This window comes from Leopardus geoffroyi, chromosome E3 (assembly GCF_018350155.1).
Source record: "Leopardus geoffroyi isolate Oge1 chromosome E3, O.geoffroyi_Oge1_pat1.0, whole genome shotgun sequence".
Lineage (NCBI taxonomy): Eukaryota > Metazoa > Chordata > Mammalia > Carnivora > Felidae > Leopardus > Leopardus geoffroyi.
In genome coordinates, this window is record NC_059340.1 from 26,891,726 (window position 1) to 26,906,480 (window position 14,755).

Here is a 14,755-nt window from a genome sequence, read left to right on the forward strand (position 1 = left end):
ATTTCTTTCAATACTTGACCTTAATCCAACAGAGCTAATTTTTCTTCCTGAGGTGCTAGAGCACAGTTCCTCTATTTGAACACCTGAGGAAGGAAATGGCTTATGTTTATGGGCCATGTTGAATGACATATATGTTTTCTTCTGTTTGTTTTCTAAATATGTATAGTTGACCTCTTTTTTTGTTTGTTTCTTCCAGTTTTATTGAAATATAATTGACATATAGCATATAAGGTGTTCAGCATAATGACTTGACTACGTCAGAGTTAAGTTCTTTCAAGGTCGATTCATCTGGGTGCAAACTTCCCTTTGTTATCTTCACAGGAAATTGACAAGATGGTTTTTGGAGAGAACCTTTTGATATTGTACCTGCCTTCTATTGTGATCACACTGGCCAATTTTATCACCCCAATGATCTTTGCCAAAATCATCCACTATGAGGATTATTCCCCAGGCTTTGAGATCCGGCTGACAATCCTTAGGTAATGCCTAGACATGCCAAGCAGATCACCACTTGCCCGCTTTCTTGCTCATGGCAGACATTGCTGATCAATTGTGGCACCTTTTCCTGCTGAGCCAAGAGGCCTCTACAGCCTTCAGACAGCCCCTGTGAATGAATCGGAGTGTGCCCATGCAGTGAAATCTCTTTGACTTAAGCATGTACTCAGCAGTACTATATTTTTTGTCCATGTGTTAGCATATCAACAGCCGAGGGCATGAGGTGGGGGCCCTGGGAGGCGGTGTTGCTCGGAAGATGTTAGAAATGACAAGTGTTTACCAGCAGGGGAGTGAGGGAATGAGAGAGAGAGAGAGAGAGAGAGAGAGAAGGGATAAAATGTATCTTATTGGAGCTGTTGGCAGCTGGGGCTCAGTCCTACTGGACAACTGGGAGTTTGGGTAGGAAAGCTCTTAAGAGTGTTCCCACCCAACAAGGTACTCATCCTGGACTTCCTAAAGGTGGCTGGCTCCCGGAGGCATGAATTCCCTCACATTGCCACCTCACTACGCGGTGTAAGGGCCTTGGGAGGAGAGGGGAGGAGAGTCACAGAGGCTTACTGCACGAACCTGCCTGAGGCATCTACTGGTATAGTGAGTACCAAGAAAATGTGGCTAAGTCACTGACCAGATGTGTTTCAGCTGACTTCTTATAACTTGTTGTAATATCATGTAATATCATGTAATAACATGTAAATGTTCAGTGTCCTAGAAAAAAGAAAGAAAGGACAGCTGTAAAGCAGGGTCTGGGGAGCTAACACAAATGAGCTGAAGAGAACCAGGTGGGGACAGTGTGAAATAGAGCGTTTCATGCCTCAGAGGGCATTTGCTTCTTAAAAACAAAACTTTTTTTTTTCATGTTTATTCATTTTTGAGAGAGAGACAGAGCACAAGCAGGGGAGGGGCAGAGAGAGAGGGGGAGACAGAGAATCCCAAGCAGGCTCCAGACTCTGAGCTGTTAGCACTGAGACCGACGCGGGGCTCGAACTCACAAACTGTGAGATCATGACCTGGGCTGAAGTCGGATGCCCAACCGCCTGAGCCACCCAGGCGCCCCCAAAACTTTTACAGAACAAAAGGTATAATGAACCCCCCATATGCCCATCACTTAGTTTCAATCATTACCAACATTTGGCTAATCTTGTTTCACCTGTCCCGCTCCCCAACTTTTGCTGGATTATTCCGCCCAAATCTTATTTCACCTTTTTTTTTCTTCCTTAACATACTATCATCATACCTAATAAAATCAAGCCAGTTACCTGATGAAGTTGCAAATGGCTTTCTAGGATTGTTTTGTTCAAACCAGGATCCAAACAGGATCCACATGCTACGTTTGGTTGTTACGTCTCTTAAGCCCCCTTTATTCTTTTAAGAACTCCCCTTCCCCTTCTTTATGCCATTGATTTGGGTGGACACTGGGCATTTGTCCCGTAGAACATCGCCTAGTGTGGATTTAGATCATTGTTTCTTCGTGGTGTATTGTATCCTCCTATTGCCTACAGTTGCTCTAAACTGTGTCAAATCTGACTTTTCATTAGATTCCATTTTTAGTGGTGGGCCCATCCCCAGTGGTGCTGGGTACTCACATTCTGCCAGGAGGGATACAACGTCAGGTGGCAGGCTATGTATCCAGAAGAGTTGCTTTGCTCCCCGCTCCTAACTTTTTCATATTTCTATTTTTTTTTTACAAGCAAACAATAGAAAAGCATCTTTAAAACAGGTTAGCCCACTCTGTCCTCCTGTCTTTGTTTATTTGTGAGAGAAAGAGTGCATGAGAGGTGCAGAGAGAGAGGGAGACAGAGAATCCCAAGCAGGCTCCACACTGTCAGCGCAGAGCTTGACATGGGGCTTGAACTCACAAACCTTGAGATCATGACCCAAGCCAAATTCAAGAGTCGGACGCTGAACCAGTTGAGCCACCCAGGCGCCCCTGCCCTCCTGTCTTGAATCCTGCTTCCCCCAGGCAGCTCTCATCTGCATGGTGGCCATTGTCCATCTGTCTGTTTTGTGTTCTTCCAGAAATAGGATCCTATCTAAGTGACACTCTGTAACATGCTTTTTCCACTCCCCAATATACCAGACATCTCTCAAAGCTTCTACTTAAAAGACACAACTAGTTCCCTTCAGGAATGTGTAATGTTCTATAGTGTGGCTGCATCATCATGGATGCAGGAATTCCCAGCTTTTTGATCTTCCCCCCACCCCCCGCCATTTAAAAAATTGTGGCAAATTACATATACAGCATGAAATTTCCCATTTTAGATATTTTTAAGTGTACAATTCAGTGGCATTAAGTACATTCCCAGTGTTGCTACCAGCACTACTATCCTTTTCCAGAACGTTCTCATAATCCCAAACAGAAACTCTCTAATATTTCTAGATATGCTTTGAAGCTTTTCCACTCGTAGCTTCAGTTCCAAGGAGCCAGCCTGCCCTGAGGCCTCCTCGTCCTGTACACTCCCCTCCCTCTTTTCCCTGCAGGTGTGTGTTCATGCGCCTGGCCACCATCTGTGTGCTGGTATTCACCCTGGGCTCCAAGATTACATCCTGTGATAACTACTCCTGTGAGCTCTGTGGCTACAACCAGAAACTCTACCCGGTGAGGCTGCAGGGATGGGGGTGTCCTGCAGGGTGGGTCATCCTGGGGTGACAGGCTCAAGGTTAAGAGAACAGCCCTCAAACCTCTGGGTTTGAATCCCAGATTGGCCCACTTTCCTGCTGTATGGTACAGTCCAACATAGGAGACACTTCTATAGGCTTGAAAACCAAAGTCTGTGCTGGAGCTCAGAGGAGCATCTGCTGGTGGCCTCCAGAGGTAGCAGGATCTGTGGGCGAAAAGGGCTCTGGAAGGAATCTGAGAACCTGGCACTCTCTCTCTCTCTCTTTTTTTTTTTTTTTTTACGATTTTATTTTTAAGTAACCTCTCCACTCAGTATGCAGCTTGAACCCACAACCCCGAGATCCAGAGTGCATGCCCTACCAACCGAGCCAGCCAGGAGCCCCAAGGGCCTCATTTTCTCTTGATCTCTTTGGTTCCAGTGCTGGGAGACCCAAGTTGGACAGGAAATGTACAAGCTGATGATCTTCGACCTCATCATCATCTTGGCCGTGACGCTTTTTGTGGATTTTCCTAGAAAGTAAGCGTGAGGGATACCCCTCTTATTTCCCCTACCCCTCCGACCCCCTCCCGAGTCCTCGCTGGAGGCTCCCACCACAGCTGCTTCACAGAGTGCTGACAGAAATCACCAACAACCATCTGGTGACTTTTAACTTGCTCTGGGCCATTGACCTCATGGTCCGTTAGGTGTCCCCTTGAAAGGCAGCATAAACAGAAATGGTGCTGCTTTCCATGAGGCTTCCGTGGAGGTGGCTTCCAGCCATTAGCACAGCCACTGTCAGGGGAGACCTGGGTTCATGCCCCAGGACTGCCACTTGCTGGTCATGTGACCTTGGGCAAATTATTTAAGCTCTGTACCTCTTTTCCCACCTGTGAAATGGGGATGGTAGCATTAGCCACTTGACTGCACTGTCGTGAGGATCACATGAGAAAACGCAGAGATAAGTACTGAGCACTAAAGAAAATACTATCACCACATGATCGCCATTATTTAAAAAAATTAAAAAAAAATTTTTTTCTTAATGTTTATTTGAGAGAGAGAAAGAGAGCATGAGCAGGGGAGGGGCAGAGAGAGAGGGAGACACAGAATCCAAAGCAGGCTCCAGGCTCTGAGCTGTCAGCACAGAACCCGATGTGAGTCTTGAACTCATGAGCCTTGAGATCATGACCTGAGCTGAAGGTGGACGCTCAACGGACTGAACCACCCAGGTGCCCTACATGGTCACCATTATTTTGTCATCATATTATTATTGGCATCTCCTTGAGCCTTAAGTGAAACTGTTTACTTAACCACTTTTTTTACCCAGGTGTACAAATTAGTCAGGCATGTCAGAAGTCCAGTAAGCCCTTCAAAACCAACTTTAATAAAGAAAGTGTCCTTTTAAAAACCTACACAAATATGACATGAATGTGTGCTTATTTAAAAATGTTAAATATTTAGTATTTAAATAAATACAGAAGTCCAGAGAATAGTGAGACTTCTCTTTTGTTACCATCCCCTTAACTCCCCAGTCCTACCTTATTTCTCAGACATGGCCATTGGGGTAGATCCAGCAGTCCTGGGGCATCTGGGTGGCTCAGTCAGTTAAGCATCTAACTCTCGATTTTGGCTCAGGTCATGATCTCATGGTTCATGAGATCGAGCCCTGTGTCCAGCTCCATGCTAACAGCATGAAGCCTGCTTGGGATTCTCTCTCTCCCTCTCCCCCTCTCCCCTACCCATACATGTGCATTCCCTGTCCCTCTCCCTCTCTCAAAAAAATAAATAAATAAAAACAAAGACACATTTACATAACTACATGTATAAGTAAACACACAGTCTTGCTAGAAGTGTTCTTTTTCCGCCTTTAAATGGAATCATAGTACATCTGCATTGGTCTGTACCTTACTTGTTTTCCTCCCTTGCACACACAAAATATCATGAATAACTTTCCAGTCAGGACACATGGATTTTCCTTGTTCATTTTAAGGACTGTATAATGTTCCACTGTGTCTGTGGCATATAGTTTGTCAATGTAGCCCCTACTGATGGTCATTTAGGATGTTTCTAGTATTTAAAAACATTTTTTTTAATGCTTGTTGTATTTTTGAGAGACAGAGAAAGAGAGAGGGAGAGAGAACATGAGCAGGGGAGGAGCAGAGAGAGAGAGAGGAAGACACAGAATCCGAAACAGGCTCCACGCTCTGAGCTGTCAGCACAGAGCCTGATGCAGGGCTCGAACTCACGAATCACGAGATTGTGACCTGAGCCGAAGTCAGTGCTTAACTGACTGAGCCACACAGGCGCCCCTGTTTCCAGTATTTTTGCTAACACGTGGCAATCTGCAGTGAACAACTATGTGTGTTAGTCACAGGCCCCTGCTTCTGGGATTTCCGTGGGAAGATTCTAGGATTCCAGGAAGCGATTATGCTAGGTGGTAGGATTCTCATAAGCCATTTTCTGTGTGAATGCACATTACTTTTTGAGCCGAGTGGCAAGCCAGTACACAGAGACTGCCATTAATGGTCACCACAGTCTGGTGCGGTAGGTTGTGTTATAATTCCCCTACATTCCATATGAGGAAACGAACCTCATCTGACCTTATCTGGCTGGTAAACTGTAGATCTGAGATTCAGACTCTGGTCTCAATGATTCCAGAGTTCACGGTCTTCTGCATCTAAACATATGACTAACCAGTTTCCCTGAGAAATGTGTGTGGAAATAGCCCCGATTTGGGGGACGTGGTTCTGTGGCCTTGGCAGGTACTGGCAATCCAGGTGAGAAATTGTCCTGTTTGTTTCCAGGCTCCTGGTGACCTACTGTTCCTCTTGGAAACTGGTTCAGTGCTGGGGACAGCAAGAATTTGCCATTCCTGATAACGTTCTGGGGATTGTTTATGGGCAAACCATTTGCTGGATTGGAGCCTTTTTCTCCCCTCTTCTCCCTGCAATTGCAACCTTGAAACTCATTATCATCTTTTATGTGAAAGAGGTAAGGAGAAGGTTGGGCAGGGGGCTGATATTCTGGACCATTCTTGACCTTGCAAGGCATTCGGCAGTCGTGTGACTGGAGCCTATCCACGTCCCATCAGATGTATCAAAACTACATTCCTTATTCGATACATATTTTTATTCTGGAAAAAAAGACTTTGAATGGATTTCCACATTTTTATAATTTTGAGAGTCTTAAGATTTTTTTTTTTTTTTTGCTCCTGTGATTTAAATGTTGTTTTTGCAGGTAACCATCTAAAAGTTGAGTTGTAATTGATCCATCAGTTGGTAGTGGCACATCTGGTGATGTTTAACAAAGCATTTATTTAATTTAAGTTTTGTCATTTTCTGTTTGGATGTTGGAGGCATTGTATTTATTTTCAGGTGTCAGTTATTTGTGTAGCTCCTTGAAGGGCTCACGGGAAGTAAGTATTGTGTCTAAACTAAGTGCTGAATGGGTAGAGTGGCCCTGCAGATGACTGACTGATCTGGGCTTCATTACTGAGCTTCTTTTATTATTATTGTTGTTATTATTATTGTTATTATTATTATTATTATTATAGAAGCAATAGATGCTCAATATTAAACATTTAAACAATGCAGATATGTATACAGTAACTTTCATCCCTTCTTCCAGAGGTGCCATCTACTAATAAGCCCCACACTTATTAATTACCTATTATGCCAAGCCCTGAGGATTCAGAAATGGAAATAATAATTATAATATTAATATTCATAATGACAGTAATCATAATGATAAGAATACCATGTACTCCCCTGCCCTGCTGAACACTTCCCATAGGCTATCATATAATGCTTATACACATCTTTTGAAGTAGGTACTGACATTAATCATATTTTATAAATCAGGAAGCTGAAGTTCAGAGAGGTTAAGTAACTGATCTGAGGTCACATAGCTTATAAGTGACTCCAGGTTTACTTCACTCAAGACCTAAGCTATTTAATCCTTAGGTAAGCAGAGCCTTGAATTGAGCCTACCCAGATGTTTTGGCCTTTGAAGAATGTTCTGATGCTTTCATTTGGAAACTTCAATTGGTTGAAGTAACCGAAGGAGAGGTGGATGTGAGAAAACATATAGGAACTTGTTCTCTTTCCAGAAAATATTGGTTACCCAGTGCTTTCCCGGTGTGGAGCCCAGTAAAGATATGTGGGAGTAACGGAATAGGTCAGGGGCGCATGGCTGAGTTCTGACACTACAGGCCTGACCAGCTAGCCACCCCCAAACAGGACACCGGGGGTCCCTAGTACTCTTTGCCGTCTGGCTCAGATGATTTTCTGGCTTCTGCTGAAGCCAGAACGGCTTGCTGCTCCCTCCTAGTAATGTATTTTTTAAAAATATTAAGGGGAAATCTTATGCCTATTGCTATACCTTTCACCCCCTTTCCACTTGATATTTCCACAAGTCTTTTTGGCCCTGATGGAAATATTTGTTTTTAATATACAGGAGAAATAAATGCTTATAAAAATTCATGTAATGAATTGTATGTTCTCATGGATCCATTTAACACATATTTAAAGTCCTGTAAAGTTTTTTTAAAAACTTAAATGAGATCATACAGCACAGAGTTCTGAAATCTGCCCTTTCATTTCATAGTACTGTCAGGGCAGGATGCAAAGCCCATATCCTTTCTACCGGCTCAGGGTATTCCATTGTGTGGATGCACTTTAACCTTTAAGTGACCCCTGTCGATAGCTCTTTCATTGCTTCCAGTTACTCCCTGATATCAGTAACTATAGCAGTAAACATCCATATATGTGAACTTTGGCCCATTTATTCTATTTTCTCATCAAGATGAATTTCCCAAGGTTGGGGTCTGGATTAAACATGTTTCATTTTCATCTGTATTGCTGACTACCCTCTAGAAAAGTGGCATCGGTTTACATTCCACTGGGATGCATGAATGTGCTCATTTACCTTCAAGGAAGCTATGCTCTTACTTTTTTCTCTTTCTTTCTCTCCCCTTAGATAAGTCTTCTTTACACCTGCCGGCCCTCCCCAAGGCAGTTCAGAGCATCCAATTCTAATTTCTTCTTCCTGTTGGTGTTGCTGATAGGGCTGTGTTTGGCAATAATACCTCTGACGATCAGCATGGCACGGTAAATATGATTTTGTTTTCGAGAACATTTCCTTGCTTCTTGACATGTTCCTCTTTTATATTAAAGGGTCCATTGTGTTCTTTATTGGTTTTCCAAATATATGGCGTTCCACCTGCAGAAGTCAGTAAGTCACTCCTGGTTTAGCCAGGCCCATCGTTGTTTTGGAATCTCTCTCTGGATGCTGGAATGTCTTGGTCCACTTCCAGAACTTTGGCTGGCTGTGTTGCCAGTGTTTTAGAGTACTGGTTGGGTCTGTCCTCCCCCACTCCCTTTTCCTAGGACCTCTCTGCTGGTATCCTTTTGGATTATTTCTTTGTTTCTGATTACAAAAATAATACATCTTCATTATAGAAGAATTTGGAGTATCTTCATTGTGACAGGCACTGGGCTTGGTGCTAGGAGTATGGAGACGATTCAGACATGGCACAAGGAATGTTGAGTCTAGTGTAGAATTTGGTAGGAGCAGAAATGCTTAAGACTAGGGATCAGAAGTTGAGTGTTCAGACCCCAGTGATCCTACTCCTTAAGAGTATAACCATTTATACCAAAGGCCAACAAACATTTTCTTTAAAGAGGAATCCTAAATATTTAGGCTTTGTGGCCCTATGGTGTTGGTAGCAACTGTTCAACCCTCCTGTGGCATCACGAAAACAGCTGTAGACAGTATACAAACTAATGGGCATGACTTATTCCAATAAAACTTTACTTATAAAAAACAGATGGTGGGCCACATTTGACACTAGGGCTATAGTTTACCAGTCTCTCTGACTTACAGTCTCATGGAATTCCATTTCTTCATCTTTCCGTTAAAATCCTTGAACTTTTCTGTCTCTCAGATTTTATTTTTTAACCAATTTGACTGTATATCTTTATTGTTTTTTATTATAGTAATAGATGTTATGTATAAAAAAACTGTACACAAGGGTGTAAATGAAAGAGAAACAAATTTCCCATTATCCTCCCTTAGTTGCACTCCACCAAGGTAACCACTACGAATATTTTAATATTAATATTTAATATATTAATTATTCAGTATATTAATATAAATATATTACTTCCAGAAATTCATATGAACACTATTTATTTTTTAAAATATTTTTAATTTAAAATCATTAACATTAAAAATTAATTAATTTAAAATTAAATTAATTTAAAATTATTAAAATATTAAGTTTTAATTATTTGATATATTAGTAAATATATTTATTACAACCTGAAATTCATATGAACACCATTTATTTTCAAAAATATTTTTAATTTAGGGGCGCCTGGGTGGCTCAGTTGGTTGAGCATCCGACTTCAGGTCGGGTCATGATCTCACGGTTCGTAGGTTCCAGCCCCACATCGGGCTCTGTGGTGACAGTTCAGAGCCTGGAGCCTGCTTCGTTCGGATTCTGTGTCTCCCTCTCTCTCTGCCCCTCCCCTGCTCACACGCTGTCTCTCAAAAATAAATAAGTGTTAAAAAAAAATTAACAAAATATTTTTAATTTAAAATCATTAAAGTTTTTTAATGATTTTAAATTTTAAAATTAATTTAAAAGTATTAAAATATTAAAATTTAATTGTTTAATGTATTAATAAATATTAACATATTTATTACTTCCAGAAAGTCATATGCACACTATTTATTTTTATTTATTTATTTTTTCCTTTTTTATTTTATTTTATTTATTTTTACTTATTTATTTTTTTTAATATGAAATTTATTGTCAAATTGGTTTCCATACAACACCCAGTGCTCATCCCAACAGGTACCCTCCTCAATACCCATAGCCCATCCTCCCCTCCCTCCCACCCCCCCATCAACCCTCAGTTTGTTCTCAGTTTTTAAGAGTCTCTTATGGTTTGGCTCCCTCCCTCTCTAACCTCTTTTTTTTTTTTCTTCCCCTCCCCCATGGTCTTCTGTTAAGTTTTTCAGGATCCACATAAGAGTGAAAACATATGGTATCTGTCTTTCTCTGTATGACTTATTTCACTTAGCATAACACTCTCCAATTCCATCCACGTTGCTACAAAAGGCCATATTGTATTCTTTCTCATTGCCACATAGTATTCCATTGTGTATATAAACCACAATTTCTTTATCCATTCATCAATTGATGGACATTTAGGCTCTTTCCATAATTTGGCTATTGTTGAAAGTGCTGCTATAAACATTGGGGTACACATGCCCTCTGCATCAGCACTCCTGTATCCCTTGGGTAAATTCCCAGCAGTGTTATTGCTGGATCATAGGGTGGATCTATTTTTAATTTTTTGAGGAACCTGCACACTGCTTTCCAGAGCAGCTGCACCAGTTTGCATTCCCACCACCAGTGCAAGAGGGTTCCCGTTTCTCCACATCCTCTCCAGCATCTATAGTCTCCTGATTTGTTCATTTTGGCCACTCTGACTGGCGTGAGGTGATATCTGAGTGTGGTTTTGATTTGTATTTCCCTGATGAGGAGCGACGTTGAGCATCTTTTCATGTGCCTGTTGGCCATCCGGATGTCTTCTTTAGGGAAGTGTCTATTCATGTTTTCTGCCCATTTCTTCACTGGGTTATTTGTTTTTCGGGTGTGGAGTTTGGTGAGTTCTTTATAGATTTTGGATACTAGCCCTTTGTCCGATATGTCATTGCAAATATCTTTTCCCATTCCGTTGGTTGCCTTTTAGTTTTGTTGGTTGTTTCCTTTGCAGTGAAGAAGATTTTTATCTTCATGAGGTCCCAGTAGTTCATTTTTGCTTTTAATTCCCTTGCCTTTGGGGATGTGTCAAGTAAGAAATTGCTGCAGCTGAGGTCAGAGAGGTTTTTCCCTGCTTTCTCCTCTAGGGTTTTGATGGTTTCCTGTCTCACATTCAGGTGCTTCATCCATTTTGAGTTTATTTTTGTGAATGGTGTGAGAAAGTGGTCTAGTTTCAACCTTCTGCATGTTGCTGTCCAGTTCTACCAGCACCATTGGTTAAAGAGACTGTCTTTTTTTCCATTGGATATCCTTTCCTGCTTTGTCAAAGGTTAGTTGGCCATACGTTTGTGGGTCTAGTTCTGGGGTTTCTATTCTATTCCATTGGTCTATGTGTCTGTTTTTGTGCCAATACCATGCTGTTTTGATGATTACAGCTTTATAATAGAGGCTAAAATCTGGGATTGTGATGCCTCCCGCTTTGGTCTTCTTCTTTAAAATTACTTTGGCTTTTGGGGGTCTTTTGTGGTTCCATACAAATTTTAGGATTGCTTGTTCTAGCTTCGAGAAGAATGCTGGTGCAATTTTGATTGGGATTGCATTGGATGTGTAGATAGTTTTGGGTAGTATTGACATTTTAACAATATTTATTCTTCCAATCCATGAGCATGGAATGTTTTTCTATTTCTTTCTTTTTTTTTTTTTTTTTAAAGAACACAATTTTATTTATTTATTTATTTATTTATTTATTTATTTATTTATTTAAATTTTTTTCCAACGTTTATTTATTTTTGGGACAGAGAGAGACAGAGCATGAACAGGGGAGGGGCAGAGAGAGAGGGAGACACAGAATCGGAAACAGGCTCCAGGCTCCGAGCCATCAGCCCAGAGCCCGACGTGGGGCTCGAACCCACGGACCGCGAGATCGTGACTTGGCTGAAGTCGGACGCCCAACCGACTGCGCCACCCAGGCGCCCCTGTTTTTCTATTTCTTTATATCTTCTTCAATTTCCTTCATAAGCTTTCTATAGTTTTCAGCATACAGATCTTTTACATCTTTGGTTAGGTTTATTCCTAGGTATTTTATGATTCTTGGTGCAATTGTGAATGGGTCCGTTTCTTTATTTGTCTTCCTGTTGCTTCATTATTAGCGTATAAGAATGCAACTGATTTCTGTACCTTGATTTTGTATCCTGCGACTTTGCTGAATTCATTTCTCAGTTCTAGCAGACTTTTGGTGGAGTCTGTCGGGTTTTCCATGTATAATATCATGTCATTTGCAAAAAGTGAAAGCTTGACTTCATCTTTGCCAATTTTGATGCCTTTGATTTCCTTTTGTTGTCTGATTGCTGATGCTAGAACTTCCGACACTATGTTAGACAACAGCGGTGAGAGTGGATGGTGGCTTATTTTTTTCGCTTAATTTTATGATGTGCCCTTTTCCATGCCAGCACATACAGAACTCTCTCATTGCTTTAAAATGTTTTTTAGCTTTGATTTTTTAACATAATAAATAAATATATATAATATAAAATATATAAAATATAAAGTTCTTCAAAATATGTAATAAATATGTTTACATCCCACAGAATTTAAATAACGTAAGAATATATGATGGAAAAAATTAATTTTCCCATCCTGTTTCCCAACTATTTTCTGTATGGGAGTCAGTCATTTTACATCTCAATGTGTCTTTCAGTGGTTTCTTTTAGTGTTCTCTTTTATGAATGGATCATAAATTGTTCATCCATTGCCTTAAACAATAGTTAGGTTGCTTCCAAGAATGTTTTTTTATCCATAAAAATAGGGCTACAGTGGAAAAGCTCATACACAGAACTTAAGTCTTTTAGGCCTCAATTACAGATTTTTTGCATTGAATTTTATTTAGTTTTTATTTAGTTTTTTATTTTGAAAAATTTCAAATGTGTAGAAAAGTTAAAAAAAAATAGCAGTAATGGAGGTTCACATACCCATCAACTGGATGTCCCAGTTGTTAACATTTTGCTACATTTGTTTTATCTCTCTCTATGCATATGCTTTTTATGGGTGTGGTGACCTATTTGAAATTGTTATAGGCACCATGACATATGTAAATAATAACCTCAGCCACCCCCATTTTGAGATCTGGGTGTGCACAGAAGATATGAGCTAAATACTTGATTGTGCAGCTCCTAAAAATAAGGTTATATTCTCCTCCTCATGCATCTGCAATAACATCACATCTCAGAAAATGAATACTGTCTTATTCTTGCCATTTTCAAATTTCTCCAATTGTCCCCAATAGTCTTTTAGAGCCTTATTTTTATATTTAAAAATTTTTTTGTGTGTATTTATTTTTGAGAGAGACAGAGAGAGAGCAAGCATGAGTGGGGGAGGGGCAGAGAGAGAGGGAGACACAGAATCCCAAGCAGGCGCCAGGCTCTGAGCTGTCAGCACAGAGCCTGATGTGGGACTTGAACCCACGAACTGTAAGATCATGACCTGAGCCGATGTCAGACGCCCAACCGACTAAGCCACCCACGTGCCTCTATAGCCTTTTTTAAAAATGAGGATCTATCTATCTGGGGCGCCTGGGTGGCTCAGTTGGTTGTGTGTCCAACTCTTGATTTCAGCTCAGGTCATGAGATCAAGCTCCATGTGGGGCTCCACACTGAGCATGGAGCTTGCTTGGAATTCTCTCTCTCTTTCTCTTTCTCTCTCTCTCCCCCTCTGCCCCTCTCCCCAACTCATACACTCTCTCTTTAAAATAAAGTTAAAAAGAATTTTTTTTAAATAAAATAACATGAGGATCTTTCGAGTTTTACCCATTGCTTTCATCGCTATGTCTCCTTACTCTCCTTTAATCTTTAATTCTTTGAAGAGTCCACAACTGTTTCCTCCCCTCCAAACTGAGAGATTGGTGCACAAAATCACTACCACCTTCTGGATCTATTTGATTGCTGTCTTACAGTGTCATTTAACTTGCTCTTCTGTGCTACATTTCCTGTACACTGGAAGTCAGTCTACAGATTAGATGGAATTTCAGGGTCAGCATTTTTGTCCAGAATATTCCAGAAGGCCCATAAGATCGGGCTGTTCCTCACAGGTCGCTGGATGACAAAGCCTGCGGCCAGGTGGAGGAGTGACACTCAGCCTGTGCCGCATGCCTCACCCTGAGCCCCTTGGTCTGTGTCCCGGCAGCGTCCCTTCCTCAAAAGCCTGTGGGCCGTTCACCAACTTCAACACCACCTGGGAGGTGGTCCCCAAGACAGTGAGCACCTTTCCCAGCTCACTGCAGTCCCTGGTCCATGGCGTCACCTCGGAAGCCTTTGCAGTGCCTTTCTTCATGATCATCTGGTGAGTAAGAACTGCTTAGACCCTTGCGAGGATTCTCCATTGAGACACGTGGACTCCTCTCCACTGGGAAATGGAAGCCCACCTGTTACGCTTGATAAGTCACTAAACCTCTGTGAACCTCACTTTCCCATCTCTAAAACGGGCATAATAATAGTGATTCTTTTTTTTTTTTTTTTAATTTTTTTTTAACGTTTTTATTTATTTTTGAGACAGAGACAGAGCATGAACAGGGGAGGGTCAGCAAGAGGGAGACACAGAATCTGAAACAGGCTCCAGGCTCTGAGCTGTCAGCACAGAGCCCGACGCAGGGCTCGAACTCGCAGACCGCGAGATCATGACCTGAGCCGAAGTCGGCCGCTTAACCGACTGAGCCACCCAGGCGCCCCAATAATAGTGATTCTTAAAGAGCGTCGTTGAGCGGGTTCATTAAGATCCTGCAGGTGAAGCCCTGAGCCCAATGCCTGACATAAATCCAATGAACTTTGTCGATTAATATTACTGATTATTCACAAAATCACTGGCTCTTTGATAAAGTAAATCATTACTGGGCAGAGAGAAG

The 14,755-nt window shown here is 41.4% G+C and overlaps 1 protein-coding gene across 3 annotated transcripts in view; it reads left to right on the top strand.

The window, feature by feature from the left end:
- Positions 1 to 14,755, top strand: part of TMC7 (transmembrane channel like 7) — a 57,209-nt gene that overhangs the window by 35,979 nt on the left and 6,475 nt on the right. The window contains exons 9-14 of one of the 3 annotated variants that reach the window (XM_045460326.1): positions 322 to 479; positions 2,974 to 3,091; positions 3,532 to 3,629; positions 5,894 to 6,080; positions 8,067 to 8,197; positions 14,041 to 14,196. In XM_045460326.1, the coding sequence (XP_045316282.1) occupies positions 322 to 479; positions 2,974 to 3,091; positions 3,532 to 3,629; positions 5,894 to 6,080; positions 8,067 to 8,197; positions 14,041 to 14,196 (848 nt within the window). The remainder of the gene's footprint in view (positions 1 to 321; positions 480 to 2,973; positions 3,092 to 3,531; positions 3,630 to 5,893; positions 6,081 to 8,066; positions 8,198 to 14,040; positions 14,197 to 14,755) is intronic. The other 2 variants (XM_045460327.1, XM_045460328.1) reach the window with 2 other exon arrangements.